This window comes from Scyliorhinus canicula, chromosome 14 (genome assembly GCF_902713615.1).
Source record: "Scyliorhinus canicula chromosome 14, sScyCan1.1, whole genome shotgun sequence".
Lineage (NCBI taxonomy): Eukaryota > Metazoa > Chordata > Chondrichthyes > Carcharhiniformes > Scyliorhinidae > Scyliorhinus > Scyliorhinus canicula.
In genome coordinates, this window is record NC_052159.1 from 145143981 (window position 1) to 145167709 (window position 23729).

At 45.8% G+C, this 23729-nt stretch overlaps 1 protein-coding gene across 5 annotated transcripts in view; it reads left to right on the top strand.

Annotated features, from left to right (window-relative positions):
* The window catches only part of tbc1d4 (TBC1 domain family, member 4), a 300791-nt gene that overhangs the window by 226620 nt on the left and 50442 nt on the right, over positions 1 to 23729 (top strand). For 2 of the 5 annotated variants that reach the window (XM_038818403.1, XM_038818407.1), the window contains exons 9-11: positions 5115 to 5204; positions 5697 to 5938; positions 12944 to 13099. In XM_038818403.1, coding sequence (XP_038674331.1) covers positions 5115 to 5204; positions 5697 to 5938; positions 12944 to 13099 — 488 coding nt within the window. The remainder of the gene's footprint in view (positions 1 to 5114; positions 5205 to 5696; positions 5939 to 12943; positions 13100 to 23729) is intronic. The other 3 variants (XM_038818404.1, XM_038818405.1, XM_038818406.1) reach the window with 3 other exon arrangements.

The window sequence follows — 23729 nt, forward strand, 5'->3', positions numbered from 1 at the left end:
AGGAATGTCCACTCTATCTATCCCCCTCATCATCTTATAAACCTCTATTAAGTCGCCTCTCATCCTCCTCCGCTCCAAAGAGAAAAGCCCTAGCTCTCTCAACGTTTCCTCAGAAGACCTATCCTGCAAACCAGGCAGTATCCTGGTAAATCTCCTTTGCACCCTTTCCAATGCTTCCACGTCCTTCCTATAGTGAGGTGACCAGAACTGCACACAGTACTCCAAATGTACTGGGTGTCTGTCACTGCCTGTCTGTATCTCATTATGTGCATGAGTGCATTTCATGACAGTGCCATTTCTTAGAATCTGCACAAATAATTATTTATCTACAGCTATGAAATATTTAATGAAACACTGCTATGTGTTCTTGTTGTCTTTTTGTTCCCTGCTGTTGGTAATATTCACACTTCAAGCTTGGCAAGATGAGAGCTCTTTATATTTAATATTTGTCATGTTGCCTTGTGCAAAAGGACCGGTTTGAATTATATCTGTTACACACGACACGACCCTCTAGCACAGCCATGAACAGTGGCGCCGGGAACACTTACACATAACAAGTAGTTCCCAGCTGTTTGCAGACATTTACAGATAATACAACATGTAACAGGCGCAATGTGTCCATTGTGAAGGATAAGGCCACTGGAGAACCTTGGCTGCGTTTTTGTCACAGGGCACGCAGAGATCATCTCTGACTTGCCTGTTGACATCATTCCCAGCTCCCACCTGCCACTGCTGCAAACCAGTCGATCAAACATTGCTGCATACCATCCGTGAAACATTTTGTGATCTTGGTGAATATTATGAGATCTAAAGTTCTGCCTCCGTACGTTAGTGTTTGGCCAAACGGGACTGCAGTATTGTTGGGCATTTCAGGGAAGCAAGATGAGGGGGGAAATACACAAAAGACATGTTGATAGGCTGAGATGAAAAAGGATCGAGGAGGCTTTAGTGGAGCATAAATACCGACGTTGACCAATTGGACTGAACGGTCTGCTTCTGTTCTGTAAATTCTATGTAAAAACTGACACGTTGCCATCTGGGTTACACTTTGAACTTCACCTTTGGGTCTGTTTTTGCTACTGGGAACTGAGCCAACTTTGTTATGCTTCCCTAAATATCAACCACTTAGATTTATCCCATACCTTTAGCATAGTTTTGATGGTTTTGTATCATCACACAAACTTCCCTCTCCCTCGTGGAAAGCATAAGGAGCCTGATTGTCAGGCTATTTGACCTTGTCATGAACCTTCTTTCAGTGGTCAATAAGTGCTGGAGCGGGGATTTCAACCCAGACCCTCTGGCTCAGAGGCAGCCCATTACCCTGCCCATTACTACCCTGGGCAGCAGGGTAGCATGGTGGTTAGCATAAATGCTTCACAGCTCCAGGGTCCCAGGTTCGATTCCCGGCTGGGTCACTGTCTGTGTGGGTCTGCACGTCCTCCCCCTGTGTGCGTGGGTTTCCTCCGGGTGCTCCGGTTTCCTCCCACAGTCCAAAGATGTGTGGGTTAGGTGGTTTGGCCATGCTAAATTGCCGTAGTGTCCTAATAAAAGTAAGGTTAAGGGGGGGGTTGTTGGGTTACGGGTATAGGGTGGATACGTGGGTTTGAGTAGGGTGATCATGGCTCGACACAACATTGAGGGCCGAAGGGCCTGTTCTGTGCTGTACTGTTCTATGTTCTATCTATTACTCAAAGAGGGAACTCAGCTGATGTCAGCAACAAGAGCATATATATTGCTGCTGGTCCTGGATCGTAGTCTTCAGTTGTATGACCTCCCTTTAGCACAGGAGCGAACCTCCGATGGGGAGGCACGGTAGCACAGTGGTTAGTACTGTTGCTTCGCAGCGCCACGGCCCCAGGTCCGATTCCCGGCTTGGGTCACTGTCTGTGTGGAGTCTGCACGTTCTCCCCGTGTCTGCATGGGTTTCCTCCTGGTGCTCCGGTTTCCTCCCATAAATCTCGAAAGACGTACTTGTTAGGTAATTTTGACATTCTGAATTCTCCCTCTGTGTATCCAGACAGGCGCTGGAATGTGGCGACGAGGGGCTTTTCACAATAAAATCATTGCAGTGTAAATGTAAGTCTACTTGTGACAATAAAGATTATTATTACATGTCATATTCGAGTAGGTTTAGCCAATCGAAGTGGGGCGTTTGTTTGGCACTGGACCCTAAATCTTTATCACGGGCGCAGATGACTATTGGCAGTGGATCTACACAAACGAATTAGAAGCACTTAGTTGAGCTGATTGGCTGGTTATTGTGCAGCAAAGCTGAACCACCTTCAACACATGAATCACAATAATCACATTTCACGGCCAATTCGTAACCCGTGTTTCAAATGATTCCATCATTTAACCAGTTTTGTTTTCTTCGATGCTCTGTCATGCTGAATTAGGAAGTTGTAAAGTTAAACATTGACAGCGCTGTAGCGTCAGGAGTCAGGAGTGGGCTTGTGGTTTCACTTATCACATTTCCTTGGCTAATTATTCTCCGTTAGGTAAAGGTTCTGGCTATTTACATCTGCTGTGCTGGCTACATTGTGTTTGATTCGAATGTTACCATATCTAATGTTCAGCAAAGAGGAAAACAGCCAGTGTTTCTGCCCTGTCAGTCCAATCTTTTTGCTCGTTACATTTTCGTGATTGCCCATGCATTCCTTGTTTGAAAATCACACGAAAGAAACGAGCAATCTTTGACAATTATTGCAACAATGGTCAAATGATTTAATGTTAGCTCCCAATACATGATTTATAAATAGACTTTTTGTTAGACTTGGGTGTTTTTCACCCTGGAATCAGTTTGAACCATGACCTTGTGGTCATTTATTCCTTGTCCATGTTACGTGTTGTGCTGTCCTTCGGAGATATCAGTCTGGATCTTCCCCCAGCTTCCTGTGGCAGCCTTGGCAGACACCGCGCTGCTGCTGCAGATTTGTAAAGGATTGTAAACTTGCAGCGAGTGCAGTCAGGAATTTGTTAAAGAGTTGTTTTGTCAGATCACCGTGCTCTTTATTAGGCCCGTCTCGGGGATTTGCAAAGTGTTTTTCTTCTCTCCAAAGCCACTGACCGCAGTGCTCAGCAAGGGGCCGATGAGTGATCGCTGCTCAGATGACTCATGTGCTTCAGCCTTGTTTATACATTGTATGTCAAAGAAAGGGAGTTTAGGAAAGATTCCCGTGTCTGTTGAATTGATGAGTAAAATGGAGACTAGAGAAGGTAAGGAGAGAAACCCGGTGAAGCTGAAAACCAGAGTTTTGATTGCTCTTCCAGTGATATCAGCACTTTCAGCTGCCAGGTTCTAAGTTTTAGAATTCCCTCCCTCCCTTTCCAGCTTAAAGACACTCTTTAACACCTCTCTCTTTGACCAAGCTTTTGATCATCTGATTTAACATCTTACGTGGGTATGTTGTATCATGTTTTATAGGGGATTTTCACAGTAACCTCATTGCAGTGTTAATGTAAGCATACTTGTGACACTAATAAAGATTATTATTATGATTCTATGAAGCACCTTCGGAGGTTTTTGTTGCATTAAAGACCTGATATAAATATTAGTTGCTGTTGTTAAGAGTTAATGTGTGCTGTTGGATGCAGCAAAGCAAATATATTGTCTGGAGTGTATCTAACAGGACTTTTAAAAGAACTTTGAAAAATAAATTTGGAGTACCCAATTATATTTTTTCCAATTAAGGGGCAATTTTGTGTGGCCAATCCTGCACATCTTTGGGCTGTGGGGATGAAACCCACGCAGACACAGGGAGAATGTGCAAACTCCACACGGACAGTGACCCAGGGCCGGGATCGAACCCGGGTCCTCGGGGCCTTAGGCACCAGTGCTAACCACTGCGCCACCATGCCGCCCAACTTTTTATCATTGGCTATATGGTTCCTATCAGTCAGCACTATGTGCCTATCGATCGTGCCAACAATGTCTCCCTTTAAGAAGGTGCAGAGCCATTACTGTAATTCCATCCTCCTAACTTTGTGGCTGACACGGTGCATTCTCCTTGGGGAGGGTAACATGGGTGCAAATCGATAACCCACCAGTCTTATCTTTCCCAGCAATTCAGCAACAGCAGATTGCTGTTTCAAAGCTGTTTGTCATCTGCTGGAAGCCTGGTTACTGATTGTTTCAATGTTTCTGGTTTGGTGGGGGTGTGTGAAATTTGAACATGTGCTAGGACATCAGCTAATGTCCTGGGAAAGAAACAAGTTATCAAGCTACAGGCTAGAGGAGAGCAAAATGCTGCCTTCTTGCAATTGAACTCTGCTACCTGTAACTTGCTTCAAGATCAGTTTGCCTATCCCCCACTGTGCACGCTGAACTGTATTGGCTCCCAGTCTGGCAGCGCCTTCATGTTTAAATCTATGATTTCATTACTTCCCATCTCTGCAAATCCCTCAGGCCCACAAATCTCTGAGATCTCCGCTGTCCTCCGGAGATCCTGGCTTCTCACACATTCCCATTTTCAATGTTCCACTATTAGAACATAGAATTTGGTGGCCATACATTCAGCTGCCTCGGCCCTAAGCTCTGGGAGGTCCACCCAGAAACCTCTCTACATCCTTCTCGGATATTCCTTAAAAGTTAACTCTTGTGACAAAGCTTTCGTTCATTTGTCCCAATATTTCATTGTGGAGCTTGCTGTCAGATTTTCTTTTCATAATCCTGTGATGTTTTGCTATCTTAAACGCGCTGTGCAAATTCAAATTGCTGTTGTTGATTTTGAGAATATGCCATTCCTTTTTCCGATGTCGCTCAAACAGCTTATCTGGTCATTGTTTCATTGCGCTTTGTGGGAGCTTGCTGTGCTCAAGTTGCTGGTGCGTTGCCTACACACCGACTACACTTTCAAAGTACCTCTTTGAGCTGTGAGGTGCATTGCGAAAAGCGCTACATAAATGAAAGTCTTTCTTACTTTGTCTGTTTACAAATCAGTGACAATTCTTGTTGCCAAAAAAATGACAGTGCTGTGATAATAATGAGAGCGCACTTGATTGGGTCATTTCCTTGCCAGACGCGATGACACATTCCTTCCATTCAAGAACTGTCAGATATACCACATTAACAACACGTCTGACTTTGGTCTTTATGTGTACATGTCTTGTTTTAGGGCGCCAAGATGCGGGATCGATTAGGAAGCATGGACAGCTTTGAACGTTGCAACAGCCTGGCATCGGATGCATCCAGGGTGAGTCCTGGGGTTAGTGTCCCTTTCTATCTCCTCTACCTGCCCTCGCCTTGCTCCCTCTCTGATTGAGTTGAGCAGTGGCACTTTTCCATTGATAGACTTGTTTTGCTCGGATAGTTTCCATGGGGCAGGAAGTCAGCTGGTGAAATCTAGAGGAAGTGCTTGCGATAGCAGTTCCAGCCTTTGAGGAGCACTTTATAAACATCGAACATCGGTCCATCAGCAAAAGAGAAGTGAAAAGGCTGCTGTTCCCCTGCTCCCTTTTCACATGGAAAACTTGGAAACCTAGCTCACTTATCAGCAGCGTGCAGTAACATTTGTAAATCTTCACTGGATTAAGCACAGCAGGATATGGGAGTTGGTGAGATAGCACACAATTAGCATACAATGGGTTTCTGAGAGTGCGTTGAGAGATTTGCAGAATTTATGCTCTGCTGTCAGTGTTTTAGAGTGTGCAATGTCATTGCTTTTTGTTTTCTGACCTCTGCGGTGATTCCGGCACAGGACGGTTCCTCGGGGGAGTCGCCTCCCAGTTCCCCGCCCGTCAGCCCCCGGGCATCCCCCGTCTCCTCGCTGGGTCAGCTCTACGCGGAGGAAGACCCAGACTCGCCACAGTTCCGGAGGCGGGCACACACTTTCAGCCACCCACCGTCAAGCAGCAAGCGGAGGATCAGCTTCCCCACGGAGAAGCTGCACCACGGCAGGTCTCCCATCGTTCGCCAGCAGTCGGAAATTCTTCGGAGCAGGTAAACAGTCTGTGCGTCCGGGGTGGGGGAGGAGAAAAGGAGTGTCACTGTCTGGCATTGAGGATGTTTTGAATACCTGAGCCTCCTGAATTACTTACTCTGCCTTTGGATGGCGGAGCTGTTTATCTTGTCGAGGCGTAGAGTCCAAAAGCAAGGTGAACATTTATTAAACACTGGTTCAGCCTCAACTGGTGCAATGAGTCCAATTCTGAGAAGGGCATGGAGGGCTTAGAGAGGGTACAGAGAAGATTCAGGAGAATAGTTCCACTAATGAGGGATTTCAGTTTCATGGCGGCACAGTGGTTAGCACTGCTGCCTCACAGCGCCAGGGACCTGGTTCAATTCCAGCCTTGGTTGACTGTCTGCATTGCATTTACACATTCTCCCCGTGTCTGCGTGGGTTTCCTCCGGGCGCTCCGGTTTCCTCCCACAGTCCAAAGGTGTGCAGGCCAGGTGTATTGGCCGTGCTAAATTGCCCCTTAATGACCAAAGATTAGGTGGGGTTACAGTGATAGGGCTAGGGAGTGGATCTAGGTTAGGGTGTTCTTTTGGAGGTTTGGTGCAGACTTGATGGGCCAAATGGCCTCCTTCTGCAGTGTAGGGATTCTATGATTTAAGCTGGGGCGGTTCTTCTGGTCAAAGAGATAGTTGAGTGGAAATTTGATAGAAGTGTGCAAAATCATGAGATATCTGGACAGAGTAGGTAGGAAGGAACTGTGCCCGTTGGTGGGAGGGTTGAGAGGCCCGAGGACCCTAATTTAAATTGATTAACAAAAGAACCACTGGCAGCATGAGGAAAACCTGTTTTTACACAGTAAGCTGATAGGCCCAGAGTGCACTTCCTGAGAGAGTGGTTCAGGCACAGAGTGCACTTCCTGTGAGTGTGGTTCAGGCAGATTAAATTGAGGCATTCAAAGGAGAATTGGATATTTTTCTGAAGATTAAACGTTGCAGGATTATGGAGAAAGGGAATGGGGCTTGCTGAGTCATTCTTGCAGAGAGCTAGCATCAGCAAGACAGCCGAATGGCCTCCATCTGTAATAACCATTCTATGAGTCCATAAGGCTTTGCTGATGATATTCCTTTTCCTGTCTCCATCGGACACTAGAACTCATCTCACTTCAACAAAATCCTTTATTCAGAATCAAGTTACTTTCAGTTTACTGTTTATTGAGGAAAACAATGGGTTTGATCTGTATTGATACCTTCATGTACAGGTTTACAAAAATCTGATGTGAAAGTGACCGTTAGAACCCTTGTAAGGTAAAACATAATTGATTCCAGACAGACTGATCCAAGCAGAGAATTAGTTGACAATCTACACTTGCTTCACATATTTTCATTGACGCTGTTTGTTGTTAATCATGCAGAATCCTTCACCGCAGGACTTTCAGGCAATGTTGAAAAATCCACCTTTTAAAAAAAATTTTCATGGGCGTCCCAGCATTAGTTGTCTGTTTCTAATTGCCCTTGAACTGAGTGGCTTGTTAGGTCTTTTAAAGAGGCAGTTAAGAGCCAGCTATATTGCTGTGGGTCTGGAGACACGTGTAGGCCAGACCAGGTAAGGATGATAGATTTCCCTCCTTGAATCACAGTTAGTGAACCAGATGTATTTTTTGTTACAAGAACTGATGAAAGTTTCATGGTCACAGTTAATTTTTTTTAAAGTATTTTTATTTGCCATATTTTAATCATTTTCACTGTTCAAGAAAAACAACAAAACAACCCCAACATTGTAAAACCTAAAGTATCGAAAATGAAAAATGAGGGGCCTCACGGTAGCATGGTGGTTAGCATCAATGCTTCACAGCTCCAGGGTCCCAGGTTCGATTCCCGGCTGGGTCACTGTCTGTGTGGAGTCTGCACGTCCTCCTCGTGTGCGCGTGGGTTTCCTCCGGGTGCTCCGGTTTCCTCCCACAGTCCAAAGATGTGCGGGTTAGGTGGATTGGCCATGCTAAATTGCCCGTAGTGTAAGGTTAATGGGGGGATTGTTGGGTTACGGGTATACGGGTTACGTGGATTTAAGTGGGGTGATCATTGTTCGGCACAACATCGAGGGCCGAAGGGCCTGTTCTGTGCTGTACTGTTCTATGTTCTATGTTAAACAAGCCCCACCACCACCACCAGCCCCCCCCACCTCTTAGCATTCAACGGCAATCAACTCTCGAAAATGCATGGTAAACAAACCCCAAGAATTGTACAACACCTCCTTCGCCCCTCCCCTCAGCTCAAACTTCACCTTCTCCAGGGTCAAAAACTCCAGCAGGCCACCCACCCCCTCCCCCGCCATGTTGAGACACAGGGCGGAGAAGCTGATCTCTACTCCACCAGTACCCACCTACAAGCGAGCAGAGAGGCGAAGGCTAAACCGTCTGCCCCAGGAGGGGTTGGTTTAGCTCAGTGGGCTAGACAGCTGGTTTGTGATGCAGAACAAGGCCAGCAGCGTGGGTTCAATTCCTGTAACAGCTGAGAATTCTGAATTCTTCCTCTGTGTACCCGAACAGGCACCGGAGTGTGGCGACTAGGGGCTTTTCACAGTAACTTAATTGCAGTGTTAATGTAAGCCTAATTGTGACAATAAAAAAATTTTTTTTTTTCACACCCGCCTGGAACTCGGACTGGTCCGACACCCCGAAAATGGCTTCTGGGGACCAGGATCCACATCCATATGCAATACCCCCTGAATTAGTGTTCAATACCTCCCTCCAATAACTTTCCAGCTTCGGGCAGGGCCAAAACATATGAACATGGTTTGCGGGGTCCCTCCCACACTGCTCACAAACATCCTCCAACCACTCGGACAGCAGGTCTATCATTGATTTTGTGAGGTGTGCCCGATACACAACCTTTAATTGTATCAGACCCCCAACCTCGCACACGAGGCTGAGGCATTCACCCTTCACAGCATCTCACACCACAGCCACTCTTCCATTCCCCCCCCCCCTCCACACAGCTCTTCCTCCCATTTCACCTTAACCTTCTCTTTGAACGCCCTATCCTTCTCCAAAATCCTCCCATCAATCGCCGATGGCGTCCCCTTCTCCAAGCCCCCCCGCTGACAGTACAAACTCCAACGGCGAGGAGGCCGGCGTTATCGCGAAGGCCGGGAAAGCCTTCCTTGCAAAATCTTGAACCTGCAGGTACCTAAACCCTTTCTCCTGTTCCAACCCATACTTCTCCCCCAGCTCCCCCAAGCTCGCAAATCATCCCCCAAGAAACAGATCCTTCATTTTGGTCACCATTATTGAGACCAGCTTTTCAATTCCAGCTGCCGTGGTGGGATTTGAAACCATGTCCTCAGAGCACTAGTCTGGCGTCTCTGGATAACTAATCCTGTGGCTTTACCTCCATGCAACCTTCTCCCCGTTTATTCAGAAACCTGTCATTCATCAATAATGTAAATATCTGTATAAAAGTCTTGTGTCTATTGCACTTTGCAATGGTGCAGTTCGGGAATGAAAGCCCATCAGTGACATGGGGCGGGATTCTCTGACCCCCCCGCCTGGTCAGAGAATTGCCAGGGGCCGGCGTCAATCCCGCCCCCGCCGTGTCCCAAAATCTCCGCCACCAGAAATTCGGCGGGGGCGGGAATCGTGCCCGTCGGCGCCCCCCCTCCCCGGTGATTCTCCGGCCCGCAATCAGCCGAAGTCCCGCCGCTGTCAACCCACTCCCGCCGGCGTGGATAAAACCACCTACCTTACCGGGGGGAGCGCGGGGCGATCTGGCCCCGGGGGAGTGCCCCCACGGTGGCCTGGTCCACGATCAGGGCCCACCGATCGGCCGGCGGGCCTGTGCTGTGGGAGCACTCTTTTCCTTCCGCCTTCACCATGGTCTTCACCATGGCGGAGGTGGAAGTGACCCCCTCCCCTGCGCATGCGCGGGGATCACGTCAGCAGCCGCTGACGCTCCGGCGCATGCGCGGACTTACACTGGCTGCCAAAGTCCCTTTGGCCCTGACTGGCATGGCGCGAATGCCATCCACACCAGCCGGCGGAGCGCCAACCACTCCGGCGCGGGCCTAGCCCCTCAAGGTGAGGGCCTGGCCCCTAAAGGAGCGGAGACGTCCGCAGCTTTGGGGCGGCCCAACGCCAGAGTGGTTCATGCCACTCTATCACGCTGGGACCCCCTGCCCCGCTGGGTAGGGGAGAATCCCGGCCATGAAGCCGTACATTTACAAACAACTCCAACAATGTTGTGCTTGTCTTCAGCAATTTATGAGAAGCTGCTTAGATTTGCCTATTTAGAGGGGGTGACAATAAAACTTAAGACTTGAGATTCCACAGAAAATCAGCAAGTGGTTCTTGAATTGTTTTCTACTTGCCAAATGTTAACTCAAGTAAACCAGACTGATGGAAAATGGACAAATTGCAATAATGTCACTCGATTCAACTCAATCCAGTGATGTAGGGCCATTGTGTGGAATTTCTGACTGAAGCGGAAAACTTTGAGGTAAAGCCTCAATTCAAGCATCAACGACTTAAGGAAGGTTTTCCTTTTCCAACGTTTCTCATGCTCACTACTCTGAAAGAACTTTATTTCAAACGGGGACAGTTTTCAGCCACCCCAGCCAGTCCGCAAGCTGTTTGCCCCTCACGTCTGTTCAGAGTTGTTTTCCCGACAGCCTCTTCGCTTCACAGACAACATATAAATTCACTAATTTGCAACTTTTGTTTTAGTCTAAGGTTTGTGGAATTCCTGAATTAAGCAGAATTGCGATTAGACGACTTTTCTTAGAAATTGAATTGCATTTATCATTTCCCTTCTTTGAACGTTATTAAAAAATCTCAAATCTTATTTTTTTTTAAATTCACACTTACATTTATTTTATTAAGTAAACAATAGGTGTTTTTAAAAATTGGGATTGAATTACTAGATAACAATGAAAGAAAACATGTTTAGAGTTTGCTGTGCTAAATTATTCTTAAATCCACCTTGGGTTTAATTGTATGGTAATGTTTTCTATTTAAACAGTCTCCATTGTTTTGCACTTTTATTGTCTCTTTTCTTTCCAACGTGGTCTTTGTACCACGGACTTTGGATTCTGGTTAAGGGATAGAGATAGCTGAGTGGTCGTTTCCATAGCTTCTGTCAGTACCACATTCTGAGAATGGTTCGAGACTCTGAGGTGCAAGCTGGTATGTAGACTTCATGTTTAAGTTTTCTTTCCCTTCTGCTAGGCAACTACCTTGACTTCATCCCAAGATCTGAAGGCAGGATGAGGTGACGATCCATACCCAGACCTGGTTGTGCTGGTGTGTTGTCCACTCTTAGTTGTGCTTGGTGAAGACAGACCCAATAAATAATTCCAAACCTCTTCCTTTCGTAAATGAAAATCTTAAAAACAAAATGTACACGACAATGTTTGGATGGCCAACTTTGATTTTTTTTTAAAATAATGTTTTTTTTTAAACAAAGACTTGAGAATATCACAGAGAATTCAGTCTTGCATTTAGGCCTTGATTTGTCTCTCTCTCTCTCTCACACACATTGTTCTCAAACTCAGGGGTGGGGGTGGGGTGGGGTGGAGGGGGTGGAGGGTGAGGAGAAGATTAGAGATTAGATGATTTCCTAGAGGCAGGGGAACTAATGGCATGACACTGCAATAGTAGAATTGGCATAGATTCCGAAACAGCTTGGCTACCTGGCCTCTCAGACAGCATAGAACATATAACATAGAACAGTACAGCACAGAACAGGCCCTTCGGCCCTCGATGTTGTGCCGAGCCATGATCACCCTACTCAAACCCACGTATCCACCCTATACCCGTAACCCAATAACCCCCCCCTTAACCTTACTTTTTAGGACACTACGGGCAATTTAGCATGGCCAATCCACCTAACGCGCACATCTTTGGACTGTGGGAGGAAACCGGAGCACCCGGAGGAAACCCACGCACACACGGGGAGGACGTGCAGACTCCGCACAGACAGTGACCCAGCCGAGAATCGAACCTGGGACCCTGGAGCTGTGAAGCATTTATGCTAACCACCATGCTACCGTGCTGCCCCCACGGTAGCAAGTTGTTCATCACACAGGGGAGACCAGAAAGGAGAGAAAAGAATTAAAAGTCAATATTTATCCTTCATGATTCCAGGGAAGAACCTTGTGGGCCAGAATTGAGAATATAGCAAGGGTACCACCTGTGTGTGAAACATTGTGGTGAGAGGGCAAGTGGGGGTGGGGGGGGATGATGGATACTATGCAAACTCACAACACATGGGGGCAGCAAAGATGGAAGATTTTCCCAGAAAAACTATTTGAATCAATTTATCACTACTTCCTTTTCCAAAATGCACAATATTTTTAGTTTGTACAGGGATGAACGCTTTTCTATCTTTTTTCCTCCTGAAGTCATATAACTCTCCATTTTAATATTCCAAAATACTTCTTCACTGTTGCACACACAGATTTTAAAATCTGTTCTCTAATCTTACTCTTCCTTGGATGCATTAGATCCTTGTTTGAGAACACGGTGTGTGAGGAATCAGGGCCTAAATGCCAGAATAGATTCTCTATGCCATGTTTCTCAAGAGAGTATATGTCGTGATATACTGAATAAATTACACACTGCATATTTAATCTGAAAAGTTAAAGGTTTTCAAAAGGAACGCCAGGAAACACACCATCAAAGAAATTTCGCATAAGCAGCTTCACATACCAGTTCTGGGTAGCATGCCAATTGTTAGGTTGACTCTGTTTCCAAATGATCAGTGATATAATTTACAAGGTGCAGTGAGTTACTATTGTTTAAAGGCGAGTGGATAAGTAAGCAGAAAATGCAGATTAACGGAGGAGAGCCTGCATCAGAATTCAGGAATTATATTCAAAATTATAATTATTTTCTGGGGTATGTTTGCATTTCTTATATTTTCCATTAAATAAAAAATTCTATGTCCTGCGGAACATTTACAGTTTCCTACTCAGCAGACCGTTGCTCCTTGGACTCCATTCTTTGACGACTGTTTTGTTTTCCTGTGTTTCTGCCTTTGGTTCCACCTGCTCAGCCCCATCAATATCGTGAGATGCAATCGCAGTAGCTCCGAGATCGAACCCACTTCCAGCAGCCTTCCCTCGTCCCTGTCCGTCCCGACTTTCCTGAAGCCCTTTTACACCAATACCAGCAGGCTGCTGGAGCGACCAGAGAGTGAGACCCCCAAGAGGTGAGAGCGGCCTGCCCAGCCTGCTTGCGAATCCTGCCCTAATACTGCACTTGTTGCCTGGCCTGTGTGTGACTAATTGATGTGCCTTTGGTCGTGTCAGCCATGTGCTGTGGCCTGCAGTGAATAAACATTTGTGAATCGTTGCGGTCAGCTAACTCTGTGTAATTCGCTTTAGCTTCAGTGTGCACAGCACAAGTGGTCAGCCAGCATGACTTAACATTCATAAGAATGTCAGCATGATTTTGAGGAGAAACCCTCACTGTTTAATTCCTTTGAAAAATCACTTGCAAAGAATTATATTTTGATTGTTGTTGGACAAGGGTTACAGAAACCAACGTGAGTAGCTGGAGGCATTTGAAGCGTGACTAAACGGAATGGCAGAACGGGGACAAGGGGCTGAATGGCCTATTCTTGTTCCTATTTTGTTCCGTTACAAGATGATTAGCACGGTGAAGGTATTTGTCCCGTTTTGATTCATTCATCTAAAATTACAATAAAGTACAGCCGCAACGGGCCCAGGCGAACGTTTATTTTCCACTCGAATCTCCTGCCTTCTTTCATCATCTAACTTTATCAATGTAACCCAAGTCTCTTATAGACTTGCCCAACTTCTCCTCAAATTCCACTTTAACTCTGCGCCCTGGGTACTCAGGTTTCCTCTGAATTCCCTATTGGAATTCTTGGTGCCTCTAATTCTGCTCTTTTAAAAAAATTTTTTAGAGTACCCAATTATTCTTTCCAATTAAGGGGCAATTTAACGTGGCCAATCCACCTAACCTGCTCATCTTTGAGTTGTGGGGGCGAAACCCATGCAGACACGGGGAGAATGTGCAAACTCCACACAGACAGTGACCCAGGGCCGGGATTCGAACCCAGGTCCTCAGCGCTGTAGGCAGCAATGCTAACCACTGCGCCACTGTGCTGCCCCTAATTCTGCTCTTTGGCACAAATAGAAACATTGGGCTGGATTTTGTCTACTGAGAATCACCTGGTCCACCGATCCTGCCACAGAGCGTAGGGGCAGGCGAGTGTCTGGCAGGCTGATTAGACTTTGTCCCAATTTTAAAAGTTGTTAGGCCCTCTAATAGTCACCCCTCATAATGCCTTAACCCCACTCTACCCTCCTTGCCAACTCAATACCAACCCATGCCCCACATCCCATGACTCCTCATACCCTCCTTGCCAGCTTATGTCTCACAACCCATGGTTTCTCTTACCTTCCATGTCAACTCGAAACCAACTTATGCTCCTCACCAACCCCCCATGGCCCCTATACCCTCTGATGCCAACTCCGTCTCCCCATCCATCACCCATGGCTCCTGATGGTTTCCATGCTACCCTCATAGCCACTTACCCATTATTCATTAGGGTGGACTTCAGGAGCCATGGGAAGATGATATCAAAGTTCTAACAATCTAATACAGAATTCTGGTGCAGCGGGATCTTGGTGTTCGAGTGCATGAGTCAAACAAAGTTAGTAAGCAGGTACCGCAAGTAATTAAGAAGGCAAATGGAACGCTATCCTTTATCACAAGAGGAATTGAACATTAAAGTAAGAATGTTATGCTTCAGTTATACAGGGCATTAGCGACTACATCTTGAATACTGTGTGCAGTTTTGGCCTCCTTATTTAAGGAAGGATGTAAATGCATTGGAGACTGTTCAGAGGACGTTTATTAGACTGATACCTGGAATGTGCGGGGTTGTCTTATGAGGAAAGGTTAGACAGGCTGGGCTGGTTTTCACTGGAGTTTAGAAGAGTGAGATGTGACTTGATTGAAGTAAAAAAGATTCTGAATTGTCTTGACAAAGTGGATGTGGAAATAATGGCTGGAATTCTCCGACCATTGGCATTCTCTCTTTCCGCTAGCAGCGCACCCTCCCCACGGGGGTTTCCCGGAGGCGTGGGGTGGCTTCAATGGGAAATCCCATTGACAAGTGGCGGGAAGATAGAATCTCGCATCAGCGAATGGCACACCACCAGGAAACATGTGACTGGAAAAGCGGAGAATCTCGTCCAGGGTGAATCCAGGATGAGGCGGCACGTTTTAAAATTCGGGGTCGCCCTTATAGGACAGAGATGAGGAGAAAACTTTTCTCTCAGAGGTTTGTGCGATTTTGGAATTCACAGCCTCAGAAGCTGGTGAAGGCAAGGGCATTGAATATTTTTAAGGCAGTGTTAAATAGCTTCTTGTTAGGCAAGGAAATCAAAACTAATCGAGGGTAGATGGGAATGTGGAATTCGAAACGCAAACAGATCAGCCACGGTCTTATTGAATCCAGAGCAGGCTCAAGATGCCAAATGGCCTACCTCCCCTATTATTTTGAATGTTCACATGAAAATAATGTGAAAATCGTGAGCTTTGATTACCAAGAATGATAAAATAGCACAGATATTTTTATTCAAACTGAAAAGAATGTGCAGTGGCTTGCCAAATGTGCTCTGAAGATGTGCTTGGACCTTCCGGGCTGGCTTTATATTTTGCGTACTTTTGGCAATCCTTGCAATAAAAATGGTGGAAGGTTTTCTGTTGGCTGGAGAACAGCCAACGAGTTATTTATTGGTGGTGATCACATGGTGCAAATTTGAGAAGAGTCAAAGGAGCCTGACAACAGTGTTGTATTTCTGAATTTGCCTGGGAATGGTAATGAGCTGCAGTCCATGAAGGTCCATCTCTGCTGGTGGACCTTCGAGATACACTATTGTCTGCGGAGGCCTATCTATTCCTGGTTACAAGACCCACGTGGCCCATCGTTTGAGACTGATGTGACAGTTTCCGTTTCGGAGAAGCCAAAGGACTGCTTGGTGTGGCAAAAGAAAAAGTTACACTGATAAAATACAGTTTGTTTTTTTAAGGCAGGAGTTAAAACCGCATGATGTTGGCCAATGACTGATTGTCAACCAACTCTGTTTAGCTGTATGGATGGTGAGTGCCAATGACAAATGGCAATTTTGTTCATGTGTTCTGGATTTCATGATTCAGTCATGTGTTTCTAGGGCAGCTCTTTGGGCAGCTCCATTTGTTCTTTGGTCGGAGAACAACTCCCCATTGGATTTTGGAGGTCAAGCCCCAGATTTTGTGATTCCAACAAAATCATGGCGTTGGTCTTCAATGTCCAAAAGGAGTTGCTCACCCACCTATATACTAATGGATCAAAATTGGAATTTGGAATTCCAACAAGAAAATAGGGCTTTTCTGTCCCGGAACATTTCCCCCACACCTCGTCCATAATTTGGTGGGGGTGGGTTAAGGTGTGCTTAATTTTAGTCCAGCGGCTTAGGGAGAAGTCCAGGGACCGAAGCCCACTGCTGAGGTTTCCTGACAGAGATCAGCTTCTGCTTTCGGAGTAGGGCCTGGATGCAGAGAGAACCTCCAATCCGCCCTCTGTTCCTCCCCTTTCAGACGATGAAGGACCACACCGTGCAAGCAGTGAAGACATCCACGGCCATCAACCAACTGTGGGAAGCACAAATAAATCTTAAGAAATATTTCATGTTAAGTTAATCTTTTGAATAGTTCTGCCACATTAAGGCAGATATATTCCCTCACTCCCAAGACTTTGGGTTACCCCAGTGTTGCTGGTGGTCCTACAGAGCTCTGTCTCGCTCTCAGGGCATTTCTCGAACTGAACAGAATTTTGAGTGTGCCCGTTGTACAAGTTAACAACATCAGGGACTTGTGGTGGATAGCTAGTTGGCAGCAGATGTCAGGAATTGCCCATGTCAGACCCTGTGCCAAGCTTGGCAGGTGACTACGGCAATGGTGTACTCACTATTTGGCGAATCCATCGTGGCTCCCAGGACTTTCCACCAGGGTAATGTAATCCCAAACCCGGCTCGGCCCATCTGCTCAAAATTAGTTTTCTTTTAGTTCAGCAACAACTAAAGCTATATCATATCAGACAGAGTCACTAGCAGTGACTGTGGAAACACTTTGTGGCAAGATGGTGCTTCTGTCACTTGCTAAGCTTGTTGTGTCAATGACCTTATCATGTTGCCAAGGCAAGTATTCACCCTTCCAAAATCTGCAGCAGTTCCTGTCTTATCAATTTGTACTTTCCTTGTTACTTTTCATTGGGGTTTTTTCCCTGAATGCCCACAATCTGATATATTTAAACTGCGATAAGCATCAGATGATCAGCTGCTTGTACTGGCAGTGATTGGTGGGGAGGTGTTAGGGAAGGGCGGGTGTTCAGCTCCAGCTTTAACACATCTTTGAGCAGCCACTTGACTTGTGAGACCGTTTCCCATTTCGCAGTAAACGCATGCAAACATATAACTTACCGTTGGCCCAGTAACAACAAGAACTTGGATTTGTGTAGTGTCTTTAACATATAAGACATCACAAGGCAGTTCACAGGAGCTTTGTATAACTGAATTTGATGCTCAGCTACAGAAGGGGGTATGAGACCAGAGACTAAAAGATTGGCCAAAGATATAGGTTAGGAGGAGGGAGGGCTGGAGAAGCAGCACGGTTAATTCAGAAGGGATTTCCTTGAGGACTTAAGGGAATGGAGATGAGAAAGCTGGAAAATTGGGATTTTGAAAGTGCTGCTGTAAGTGAACTAGACAGTTTGCAACCTTGGTGCCATATTTGTGCTATAGATGAGTTTATGACCACATATTTGTGCCAAAATGAAGACCACCTATTTTCACCTCCATAATGTTGACCACCCTTGCTTCACCTTATCTGCTGCTGGACCCACCATCAAGGCCATTGTTTCCTCTAGACTCAAAAACTCTGCTTCTCTCATTCACACCAATTGCAGTTCATCCATCACCCATGCACTCTCTGACCTCCAGTGGCTTCCAGTTAAGCAATCTCATGATTTTAAAATTTCCATCCTTATTTTAACCCCCCCCCCCCCCCCCCCAGGTCCTTGCCCCTCTCTTTCTCTGTAAACTCCTCCAGTTTTCGACCCTCCAGGATGTCTGCAGTTGCCCACATCTGGCCTCTTGAGCAGCCTCGATTTTAATCACTCCACCATAGGTGGTTGTACTTTCAGCTGTGTGACCTTCATATCTAGAATATATCCTCCCATCACCTCTCTGCCTCTATTCCTCATTTTCCTCGTCCAGGCTGCTCCCAAAAACCTACGTCTTTGACCAAGGGCGGCGCGGTGGCACAGTGGGTAGCAGCACCTCAGAGCACACGGGACCAGGATTCAATTCCAGCCTTGGGTCACTGTCTATGTGGAGTCTGCACGTTCACCCTGTGTCTGCATGGGTTTCCTCCGAGTGCTCCGGTTTCTTCCCACAATCATTGTCACCTTTCTTGATTCTTCTTTCTTTACATTTTCCCTGAACTTGCTATTAATTCTTCGTCCTGTTTCAGTCTCACTGATCTACCTGATTTTCCTCATTGTTTTTTTCTTCACTCTGCGATTTTTCTCTGCTGTTTTTGATTTCTTCCTGATTTTTCCACTCTTTTCTGCCCTTTTTCTTTCTGCTTGCCTTGTTATTGTTCTTGTCTTTTTGTGAATTCTCTATGATCGTTCTGTTTACTCCAATCCTACCTGTTGCCGTCACTCTTTTTTGAAACTAACCAGCAGGAGCATTTCAGTTCAGGTTTATAAGTTATCTCTTTGAAAAGAAAATGGATCTTTGCAATAATATCATCCATTTGGAGTTGGAAACTAAACGAGTTTACACAATCATCCAATGAGCTTGTATCACCCTTCTTTATTTTTAACACCTCTGTTACAACAGCAGTCAGGAATTTCAAATCATTAAGTTAAATATTTGTATTTTAAAGAATGTTTCCAGGCTAGTGTACAATCTGTTTATGAAACATGTGTTCTTATTTTAATATAATTTATCTTGCTTAAACATTCCTCAAGGTTGAAGCAACTCCAACTGCGTAGAATGTCAGATGTAAACACAGATACAATGCTTGCACAAGCTCCGAGGTCATGTGCGAAAGCCTGAGGTTGTGAACACGCTTGCTCGTGAACATTTGCAGACAACTAACGTTGACATTTGGGGCCTCTTTTAGTGTTTGCTCACGTATATTTACACTGCTTCTCTATGATCTCTGACTCTTCGAATTATTGTACTTCCTCTTTCCGCATTTTCATTTCCCTTTTTGTTGATGTTCTTGCCCCTTTAAAAACATCTCATGAAAGCAACTTCATTTGACTTATTCGACTTGTAGGATATTTACAAATTTGTATTTGACATGATTCTCCCCAGCAGTTAGCAGCTGAGTATTTTGCCTGTGCCCACGCAAGTAGTAATCCCTGTGTCTGACCAGAATGTTGATGGACAGCACAATCGCAATGTTGTATAATGGAGGATAATGCAGGAAGATGTGAAATTGTCGGTTTTGTCAGGAAGGGTAAAAAAGACGCTTATTATCTAAATAGTGAGAGATTGCGGAGCTCTGAGGTGCCGAGGGAGCTGGGTGTCCAAGTTCATGAATTGCATAAGGCTAGTATACATAAGCAAGTAATTAGGAAAACTAATAGAATGTCATAATTTAGAATTTACAGTGCAGATGGAGGCCATTTGGCCCATCGAGTCTGCACCGGCTCTTGGAAAGAGTACCCTACTTAAGCCCATGACTTTACCCTATCCCCGTAACCCAGTAACCCCACCTAACCTTTTGGATGCCGAGGGGCAATTTAGCACGGCCAATCCACCAAACCTGCACATCTTTGGACTGTGGGAGGAAACCGGAGAACCCGGAGGAAACTCACGCAGACACCGGGAGAGCGTGCAAACTCCATACAGACAGTCATCCGAGGCTGGAATTGAACCCGCAACCCTAGAGCTGTGAGGCAGCAGTGCTAACTACTGTTTAGTGTGAGGGAAATTGAATACAAAAGTACAGAGGTTACGCTTCAGTTATACAGGGCAGTGGTGAGACCACATCTGGAGTATTGTGTAAAGTATTGGTCACCTTATTTAAGGAAGGATGTAAATGCGTCAGAAGCAGTTCAGGGAAGGTTTACCAAAATTAATATCTGGAATGGGTGGGTTGTCTTATGAGGAAAAGTTGGAGAGGCCGAGCTTGTATCTGCTGGAGTTTAGAAGGTGAGGAGGTGACTTGATTGAAGCATGTAAAATCCTGAGGGGTACTTGACAGGGCAGATGTGGAGAAGATGTTTCCTCATGGGAGAATCTAGACCTAGGGGTCACAGTAAGGGGTGGCCTCTTTAAAACGGAGATGGTGCAAAAGTTTTCTCTGAGAGGGCTGTGAATCTCTGGAACTCTCTCCTGAAAAGGCAGTGGAAGCACAGTCTGAATATTTTTAAGGCAGAGGTGGATGGATTCTTGGTAAACTGGGGGGGGGAGGTTATAGGTTATTGGGGAGTAGGCCAGATGCACACTTAGCATATGTTCTATGTTTTCATGTACGGAGCGATCTGCCTGGACTTTACGTAGAACAATACCTAAACCTAAATTCAATACAATTCAGAACAATACCTAAAACCTAAACCTAAAACCCAATTCTAAAACCTGTCTTTCAGGTGTGATCCTTTGAGGGCAGCACAGTAGCACAGTGGTTAGCACTGTGGCTTCACAGCGCCAGCGTCCCAGATTCGATTCCCTGCTGGGTCACTGTCTGTACGGAGTCTGCACGTTCTCCCCGTGTCTGCGTGGGTTTCCTCCGGGTGCTCCGGTTTCCTCCCACAGTCCAAAGACGTGCAGGTTAGGTGGATTGTCCACGCTAAGTTGCCCTTAGTGTCCAAAAAAGGGTAAGAGGGGTTATTGGGTTACGGGAATAGGGTTGAAGTGAGGGCTTAAGTGGGTTGGTGCAGACTCAATGGGCCGAATGGCCTCCTGCACGGTATGTTCTATGTAATACCTTTCACTGTACCTCGGTACACGTGACAATAAATCTAAATCTAATCTAATCTAACAAAATGTGTCTTTGGAAAGAAAAGCTTGTATATGAATAAAACCATGCTGCAGCATCTATCCTCTGCCACCAGACTATCTTTTGGCAGCTTGCTGTTTGGTGATGTGACTGTGAACAATATTACACGCACTCAGCAGTGCGACCACCAACCAGCAGGTGGCATCAGACATTGGTCATGTGACATCCAGCTATTAGCAGACGGTTGTAAGGCGCACAGGAGGACAGTCGCTCATCGGGGTAGTTCCATGAGAGCCAAGGAGACTCAGTCAATAACTTAGTCTGTATCGCATACTAAATAATAAATAAATAATAATCTTTATTACTGTCACAAGTAGGCTTACATTAACACTGCAATGAAGTTGCTGTGAAAATCCCCAATTCGCCACATTCCGGCGCCTGTTCGGGTACACTGAGGGAGACTTCAGAATGTTTCATTCTCCTAACACGCAGGTCTTCCGGGACTTGTGGGAGGAAACCGGAGCACCCGGAGGAAATCCACGCAGACATGGGGAGAACGTGCAGATTCCGCACAGACAGTGAGAATCGAACACGGGACCCTGGCACTGTGAAGCAACAGTGCTAACCACTGTGCTACGGTGCCGCAATTCTGATTGTTACTTTACTACGTGTACATCAATAAATCATCATTCTAGTTAATTCACCAGCAGTTTTGTAAATTCATTGCGTAGATAAGATCACAAAACACAACGTACTCCACATCCCCAATTTTAATCGCTCTACTATTGGCGGCTGTGTCTTCAGCAGCCTGAGCTCAAAGCTCTGGAATTCCTCAGCCCCCCCCCCCCCCCCCCCCCCCCCCTCCTCCTCATCGCAAACCTCTCCAACTCTGTACCTTTCCAACTCTGTACATTTCCAACTCTGTACCTCTCCAACTCTGTACCTCTCCAACTCTCCACCTCTCTTTTTTTTAAATAAATTTAGATTAGCCAATTATCTTTTTCCAATTAAGGGGCAATTTAGCATGGCCAATCCACCTACTCTGCACATTTTTGGGTTGTGGGGGCGAAACCCACGCAGACACGGGGAGAACGTGCAAACTCCACACGGACAGTGACCCAGAGCCGGGATCGAACCTGGGACCTCAGCGCCGTGAGGCGGTTGTGCTAACCACTAGGCCACCGTGCTGCCCACTCTCCACCTCTCTAACTCTCTACCTCCCCTTTCCAGAAGCTCCATAAAACCCACCTCTGACCAAGCTTTTGGACACATGCCCCAACGTCTCCGGCTTAGCATTAATTTGATCATGCTCCTTTGACACACTTGGACCATTTTACTAAAGTGCGAAATGAATCCCAGCTATTGTATTGAACCCCACAAAAGAGGAAGCTTTGAAGTTGCTGGCCTGGTCATTGCTGAGTACAGCACCAATGCTATCCTGATTTTGTAGAAACCAAAACTGCAAGTTGTTTTGTTTTGGTTGTCTCTGTAGCTGTAGATGAAAAGGATAATTGATTTGATGATTTTTTTGGGAGGTTAATCCTCCCAAGTGCCAATCAATTCGAGCGAAAGTACAATTTAAAAATAATAAGGGAGCTTGAGAAATGCAGCAAGCCCCAGCTTGCTCTGCTCTTGGCTGAAAGGATTTGTGGTTGTTTCTCTGAAGGGCGGATAGTTACAACAGACAGTGAAAACCTGCGTGCTGATTGCAGTGATCTGTCATTGTTGCTATCAAAGAGTCTGGCCAGTCTGTTCTTGTGGAATGCGTTTCTAATGCTGACAAAGGAAGTCAAAGTGACTCATTTAATGGAGATCTGTACGGTTTGCAGCTGGAGCCTACAACGGTGGGGGCAGTGGGTGTACTTCACTATTTGTCAAGAATGTCCAGCAGACACCTAGGCACAGACAACCGTGTACGACTTTTCAGTTAAAGGTAATTCTTTCTGTTGTTCGCTGTGTGAGAGAGGTAGTGCGGCGAATTTATGTGTTCCTACAAGTCTGAGGGAAGTGACATACTTGTCTGCGTACCTTAAAACTTTGAAAAAAAAATGCTGTTCTCATATTAACGAGTACCAGAGAGTCCTTTGTGTAATTGATCCAATTTTTGTGGCTTATGCACATCTATTGTCTTTTGGAGTTGGGTTGCCACTGATCAGCAGGACTGTTAACCGAACATAACTAGAGATACGCATGCAAATATTTCAGCCAATAGCAGGGGTACGTCTGCACAGATGGGCGGGACTGACAACATTCCCCCACCTTCAGATTTCAAATCTGTCTGCGTGAAACATTCCTCAGTTATGGGGTTGGAAAAGTTCTCCTTGGAACAGATAAAGTTGAGGTGATCCACAATTCGCAAGATGGCAAAGAGTTTTGATAAGAGTGGATGAAGGCCTTTCCCTCTCGTGACTGTGTCTCTTGAGCAGAGGTCATGAATGAGGAGAACTGTGGGGACCTGGACCGCTCGACCTGATCATGTGGTGGAAGCCGATACCACACATAATTTTAAAAGGGATCAGGTGCTGGAGAATGAGGAACGTAGCATGGTAGCAGACTAAACATGACTGTTCCTTCAAAGAGCCAGGACATGGACATGTACAGTGGGCTGAGTGGTCTCCTTTGGCAATGTAAGTTTCTATGACTTGACTCAGGGATAATCAGATAATTGTGACAGCTGCAAAGAGACAGACTTTCTAAAATACAAGTGACAGTCCAGATAACCAGGGAATTGGGGTAGAAAGAATTTCTCAAGACTCAAGTTAAGAGAACAGAGACCAAGGTATTGTTCAGAAGAATTCAAGTAAGAG